We start from the raw sequence: 7,472 nt of genomic DNA, 5'->3' as shown, positions 1-7,472 counted from the left end.
AGGGAGGACCAGTTCAATCTACACTTTGATCAACATGTGTCATTGGGTTATACTTGTTCTTTTTATTCACTTCACCTATCCAGTGTATAGGTTTTTCTCATAGTGACCATAAAATCTATTAAAATGTATATATATATATACAACACATACACATATATACTGTTTAGTACAGGCGTTATTATGTAATGTATTTTGTGAGTTAATATTTAATGACTGTTTAGTTTTTTCATAACAAGATAGTTAAAAGTTATTCATTTTAAAGGCGATAGTTATGACGAGTTTTGTTACGTAACTTGGTAAGAGTGGTACACTGTGTTTGCAATTCATTGTTGTAGAGGCTTTTACTAATATTGTTGACGTTACGTTACTCGAATCTCTAGTATTTTTCCCGTTATCTTTAAGTGAGCATTGTTAATTTAGCACTGTTCGCGCACTTTAGAGAAAGTTATGTAGACCTCAGTAATCAACATATAAATAGCGGCGACCAAACGAGCGCAAGTCCTAAATCAGCCGTTTATTTTATTTTATAAAATTGATCAGGGTATTTGCTTCGCATGTAGACCAATTTTCATTATTTACCTAATCAGTTAAGTCCTTTCTACTTCCTTATACTAAGTTCATATTACTTCCTAATCCTTGAGCAGGGCGAAGAAGGACTGATTAATCTTCGAACACCCCTGATAATTAATTATATATTTTAATAATTAACTTCATTTAATAGAGATAAGGAGAATAATTTGTCTTGTCAAAGGGTGTTCTACAGTAATTCAACCTCTTGTGTGGACTTTAACGAAAGGAGACAATTATTTAAGGTTCGAGATACAACTGTTGTAACTCACAGGGTAGCATAAGTGAATTATTCACTGATACTGTTGTGATAAAAGTAGAAAAAGATAATTCGTCTTGTCAATTGAATTCTAAAGTAATTGAATTAGCCTAAGTAGACTCTTGACAAGAAAAGGAGAATCATTTAGAGTTTGAGATACAACCATATCCATGGTGTAAATAATTTTTGTACATAGTTTGACTTGTTCTGAATATATTATTTTAAAACAAGTGGATTGTGTGCTGTTCTTTATTGTCGAATTTATCGCCAACAAGTCAGATACCTAATATGGAAGAATCCTCAGCACTCGTATACTAAAACCCTGACATATACCAACTCATTTTACAATATTAATATAAATAATGCATTTACAAACAACATTACCATATTTGTGACTGTAAATATTAAAATAATATTTTACCAAGTGTCTGGAAATTAAGAGCCACCATCTGACAGCCTGCATTCCAAAATACCTGAAACAAAATTATGAGAGTATTCATATATTGGAAGTTTACAGATGATCTACATACAGGCAAGTAGTGCTGGCTCATTATTTGTTAGATGCTGGATGTCCTAAAGCTAAAGACAGCTTGGAGGTCATAACACATTACAATTAAAGCAAAAATAACAATTTTATGTTGCACATTTTTAATAAATATCTTTAAAATTCCAGAGCTAATATGTATCTGTTAATTTTGATAGTATTCATAATTTAGTCATCACAAACAACCACTGCAAGTGGGGTTTCTCGTATTAATAATATTCAACAAGATTTGGAAGAAAAGGAAATGCATATCAATGAACAAGATTAGGAGATAAAACTAGGTTCAAGTTTTTATTCAATAACATTTTCAGTGGATGCCCTTTGTCAGATTTGACTGTCCAGCATTCTGTCAGGCAGTTAAGCCTGATGAAGGCCATTTATTTTTGAAACATTGCATTCTGACAGACAATCACACCTAATGAAGAGCATTCACTCAAAATATTGCATTCTATCAGGCAGTCAAGTCCCATTAAGGACATCTACTCAAACATTGCATCCTGTCAGACAGTCAACCTGATGAAGGACATTCACTCAAAATTTAGATGTGTATCATAACCTTGTTTATTCACATGACTAGGATTGTGGACTTACTGGTACTGAGATATATAGAAACTGATACACCTAACATTAGATGTATAGAGACACTGGTAAAAAAAAAAAGAGTTTAACAACAATGGCTAAATACATTCAAATGTATGTTTTCCAGTCCCACAAATTGTTGTTAATGGCTTCCCTTGTATCTTGCCCTCAAATAGTTAAGAAGTACCATACCTGAGGCATATAATTGCTGGAATCTACCCTTGTTCCTCGTGGATAAATTCTGCTTAATTGCCGTTTGTTATAACTGTTCAATATAGTTAAGTATTCTTTGTCAAAAAATAATAAAAATGCACACATAAGGCTTTCATTGTATTTTATTTACGTTTTGTAAGGCAGATTGTATCATCTTTCTTCTACAGACTTAACGTTAGACCTTGAATTTCAATACTAAATGTATGAACCTTTTATTAATCTGAAAAGTAAATAATTCATGGTTAAAGAGAATGTTCAACACACCAAACCATGAGTTAGAATCAAATAGAGCTCTGCATATTTCTTGTGATGCACCTCCAGTGCTTTCCTGTTTCAGTAACCTTTATATTAATATAAATCTAAGACAGAATATGAGAATGTGGTTAGTGTTATGTCCTTCTAGAAGTGGCAACTAATTTGTATCCTTAAAATAAATAGAGGGAAATAATTAAAAAGTGTACATACATGCATCAGTTTAGAAACTTGAAATATTATGTTAAAAGGATACTTGACAAATTCTACTGGATGTTCTTTCAGAAGGTTTGTTGCTTGAGTCTCAACAAAGGAAGACACTTCATTGCACCGATTTCTTCCTAAAATGCAATAAGCTTTGTTGTCAAATATCACAGTTCCATCATTACAAAGAAACAACAAACTTGAGTCTCAACATCCCTCTGACAGATGTATTTCTGTTTTATATATAATGTTTGGTTATATTTTTACTAAATATTAAATGTCTTTGTGACAAGAATATTCAAGCCAGTATGGAAAAACATTAACTAACAAAGCATTTTTAGTATATTATAGTTTTATTATGATATAATTATACATAGTGTGACTGTAATAAATGTTTAAAATTAATGTTATGTTCCGCTAAAAATACCTGTAATCTTTTATTTTCAAATCTTTTTCTAATTATATATCTTGTATTTTGAAATAAATTTTACAGAATTTCATATATGTTTAAATATAATAAGCTAAATATTTGTAATAAAATGAAATTTTATACAAGCTAAAATACTAATTCTATCAATTTAGCTACCATCATTCTAAGTCTCAAATAAAAGTTTAATATTAATAACTTTAAAAGTATCAGATAATGTTTGATATATCAAAATATTAATCATTGAACAACAACAAACAAATTCATTAAACTTAACTAACTTTCTGCATGTTCGAAGGAGTAAAAGCGTACAGGTTGAACATAGTTAACAAGTGCTGACATCTCAGCTCCAGCTTCAGATTCTTTTGTACCCTGAAAATAATTGTTTCTGAGTTTAGTTTACAAGTATTTAAATTCTAAATAATTTTGAAAAAAAGACTAACAAAAATTTGTTCTAATAAGTAATTATGAAAAAGAAAACTACCATTGGGATGTGAAAAAAATTAGACATGAAAATACAGGAGTACCTCTTCTGTTTGTCGATAATGGTTTTCATCATCTTCTCCACCAGAATCAAGAATGCTGTCTTCCCTAATGCAATGAAAACTTGCAATCTTTGAAGAGTTGCTTTCAGTTCTTTCTACTGAAGAATTCATAAGAGAGATTATCTTTTCATTATTCTCTTGATGGATAATTCCAGTTATATCAAGGTCTAGGTTTTCTAAGCCATCATTATGGGCTGGGAGGATGTGTTCAGGTGAGAGAGAAAATGATGATTCTTCTTCTTCATGATGTACATTATTTTGTTCTAAAAATAAGTCCTCAAATAAGATAGAATTTTAAAATTTTATACATAAAATACGTTATTTATAAAAATTATTTCCAAAAAATAAATTAGAATTGCTAAAATATTTCTGTTTTTTAAGTAACAGTTTAACAAGTTATTAAAAAGTCTATAAAGGCAAAAGACACTAAGATGTACTGCTGCATCATATGAAAGGCACTATATTATCATTGAAGCTATAAAATTATTCATTCATGTTTTAGGCCTCAAAGTTAAGCCATAATATGAGCAATAATTCAAACCCTTGATAGAAAGAGACTCCTAGTTATATTTTCTGAATTTTATAACAATGGACATAGAAAAATTATTAATATTACATTTACTGTATTTCCAAATTAACTATAAAAATGCAAGAAAAAGTATGAAATTCTTACCTAAGGAGTATCGTTTTCTTTTATTTTTAATTAAAATTTTTCTGAGCAACTGATTAGGTGAGGGTAGAGGGTGACCTGGTTTTAACTGAAATAAGAAAGGTGGTTCATCATGAAATTTTACATAACCAAATTCTGGAAAATATATATTTTAATTTATTAAACTACTAAAAATAACTTGTATTACAGTAAAATGTTTAATATTAAATAGGAGTAGAAAACAGTTTAATTCAACACCGAATTTCAAACCTAACTAAAATCTAAAACCTTCACTGTGTTGATAATGAAACACAAGAGTTTATAAGAGTGATTTGCACATTGTGATACAGTGTTGTGTGCTACAAATACAACTCATGGAAACACATATAAATTGTTTAACATTTACATATTTGATTCAAGGTGAAGTTCTAACTATTAGACAGTGCAATATATTCACAGACCTTACTATGGAAAGATAATTTTATATAGTTACATGATGTAGAATCAAACGACACAATATTTTGAAGAAGCACAAAGCCTTCTTGTACTTCAAGGAAATTGAAAAACTCACACAACAAAGCATTTAAGTCATGAACAAATTCCAAAACCACATTCTAAATTAAGTCCTCAAAATAAAGACTATGATAAAAAAATATAAACCTTTTTATTCAAATAGCTATCGTAAAGAAGTTGGGTATATCTTTTCAATACAATTAAAAGAATAATAAACAAGGTTACAAAGCTGACAAAGGCTCACAAGCCAAAAACTAACAAGATTCTATCCACACCTCAAAATCAACAGCTGAGAGAGATGGCTAAACAAATTGAAATCCCAGCAATATCCTATTTGACCTGTCAAGCTGTCCTTCAGTTAAGCATGATCAAACCTTTGTACCTTAAATGCAGTCTTGGAAGCTGATGTCTCATTTAATGGAGGATCTGTGGAAAGTTTGTCAACATTTGTTTTAAGGTTAATCTTGACATCCTTCACAGAAACTTGTTACAATGCCACTTAATGTGTTTAGCAATAGTGTGTGACAATGGCCATCAGACCGAACATGATTAATGATGGTGGAAGTAGAGCCTAAAGCAGAAAGGGACCTAGAATATCATTCTTAAGGTTTCAGTAATTCTGTTAGAGTATTCAACTGCTAAAATCATTATACATTTAACAGAGTATTACATCACCATTACCAGTTTTTAAAGTAATATATATATATATAAATATCATTACTGATGCTTAAGGAATATTCTGTGTATCATCTCACCATTACTAGCATTTTAAATTGTGTCCAGTGTAATAAGAACATACCATTACTAATGTTTAAAGTTACAATTATCAGTTTCTAAGTAGTACTTAGAATATTATGATTTTATAATTATTGTTTAAGTAGTATTAAGTGTATTATATTATCATTACTGGTAGATAAACAGTGTGTTAAATGTATTGCATTATCGTTATCAGTGTTTAATCAATGTTTGGTATACTACATTATAATTATTAGTGTTCAATAAATGTTAAATGCACTATATTATCATTACTAGTGTTTACTGAGTTTAAATGTATTACATTATATCATCACTAGTGTTTAATTGATATTAAGTGCACTAAGTTATTATTACTAGTGCTTATTCAGAGTAGTTTATTACCTTATTATTACCAATATTTAATCAGTGTTAAGTGTACTACATTATCATTTCTGTGTTTAATCAGTGTTAGTGTACTACATTATCACTACCAGTGTTTAATCAGTGTTAAATGCACTACATTATTACTACCAATGTTTGATCAATGTTATGTGCACTAAATTATAATTATCAGTGCTTATTCAATTGTAAGTATATTACTTTATCACATTATCATCACTAATGTTTAATTCTTTTGTGTATTACATTATTATTACTAGTGTTTAATCCTTGTTAAAGGCACTAAATGATGATTATTACCATGTTATGTGTACTACATTATCATTTGTAGTGTTTCATAAATGTTAAGTGCATTACATTATCACTACCAGTGTTTAATTAGTGGTAAGTGTGCTGAATTATCATTATGAGTGTTTGTTCAATGTAGTACATTATCATTAAAGTGCTTACAGTGAAGCACTTGCAGTGTACAGTACCCTATAAAATTTCTAGCTATAATGTGATTCTAGCAGTATCATGATTAGTCTGTTCAGATGTTTTTATGATAGCATCATAATTACTATAGATACAAGTACCTTTTGCTCATTTCAACAAATATAATCTATGAATCAATATTAGATACATCATAGTGTTAGTATTTTTGATCTTTATATCTTGTCATCTTTCTGAAGATTGTTAATCATAATATGAATTTGAATAATGCATTAATGATATATTGTTTATGAGTTTGTTTAAAATGTTCACATCAAGCTAAACAAAGGCATGCTTTTGCAGCAATGGGATGCAAACCAAGAACTCTCAGATTCATAGTCTGGGGACATTAATATAGTCACACCCAACACATGTTGAAATTATTCCCAGGATGCAAACCAAGAACCCTCAAATTCATAGTCTGGGCATATTAACTACTAACTACACCTAATCCATACTGTTGAAATGATTCATCTGAGATACATTTAGTAACACTATTTAAATTCTGTATCAACCAAATTAAGGCACATACATGACGTATGATTAGTATATCCTGCACATATTCTTTTAGTTCAAATACCTCGAGATTTATAGAGGTAGAGTATGTTACTACAGTCCATGTCACTATGTCTGGTCATGCTCTATCTGATAAATGTGCATCTTGAAAGGTTATATCATACAACTGTTTTGTCCAAAGTACACCACTTCTCCCTGACTTTTGATAATTCATAATAGTTTATTAGGATTATGGTTTTCCAGAAACTGCATGAGCAGTCTGATTGGAGAGAAATCCATAAGTGCTCTTTCTGGCAACTTGATTGGTATGTCTTCAAATGAAATAGCATGAATACCCACTTCATTCTCCAGCTGCTTCAAGTATGTGATGGTTACAAACAGATATGTCATGGAAGCAGCTTGTATGCACTTGACTTGTATCGCTTTTCTAGATGGAGATCCTTCTTGATTATATTGCTTATTTTGGCCTATATATATATATATATATATATAGTAGGTACGTACGTAGAGTAGTCTTTACGTACCTAGTTAGTATTCGTTTGTTGTTGTTTTAGTAATTCTACTACTTAGTTAACTAAACGTACTACTACTTTCGTACT

At 30.0% G+C, this 7,472-nt stretch overlaps 1 protein-coding gene across 2 annotated transcripts in view; it reads right to left on the bottom strand.

The window, feature by feature from the left end:
• LOC106468734 (1-phosphatidylinositol 4,5-bisphosphate phosphodiesterase classes I and II-like) overlaps positions 1 to 7,472 on the bottom strand; it is a 94,562-nt gene that overhangs the window by 5,003 nt on the left and 82,087 nt on the right. The window contains exons 12-17 of one of the 2 annotated variants that reach the window (XM_022397095.1): positions 4,264 to 4,348; positions 3,573 to 3,853; positions 3,327 to 3,417; positions 2,671 to 2,755; positions 2,142 to 2,214; positions 1,248 to 1,299 (exon numbers count right to left, since the gene is read on the bottom strand). In XM_022397095.1, coding sequence (XP_022252803.1) covers positions 1,248 to 1,299; positions 2,142 to 2,214; positions 2,671 to 2,755; positions 3,327 to 3,417; positions 3,573 to 3,853; positions 4,264 to 4,348 — 667 coding nt within the window. Of the gene's footprint in view, positions 1 to 1,247; positions 1,300 to 2,141; positions 2,215 to 2,313; positions 2,383 to 2,670; positions 2,756 to 3,326; positions 3,418 to 3,572; positions 3,854 to 4,263; positions 4,349 to 7,472 lie in introns of those variants that run through there. The other variant, XM_022397096.1, reaches the window with a different exon arrangement.

Source organism: Limulus polyphemus, unplaced genomic scaffold, assembly GCF_000517525.1.
Source record: "Limulus polyphemus unplaced genomic scaffold, Limulus_polyphemus-2.1.2 Scaffold3139, whole genome shotgun sequence".
Lineage (NCBI taxonomy): Eukaryota > Metazoa > Arthropoda > Merostomata > Xiphosura > Limulidae > Limulus > Limulus polyphemus.
The sequence above is the reverse complement of the archived record's forward strand: the minus strand, read 5'-3'. Positions and strand labels throughout refer to the sequence as shown.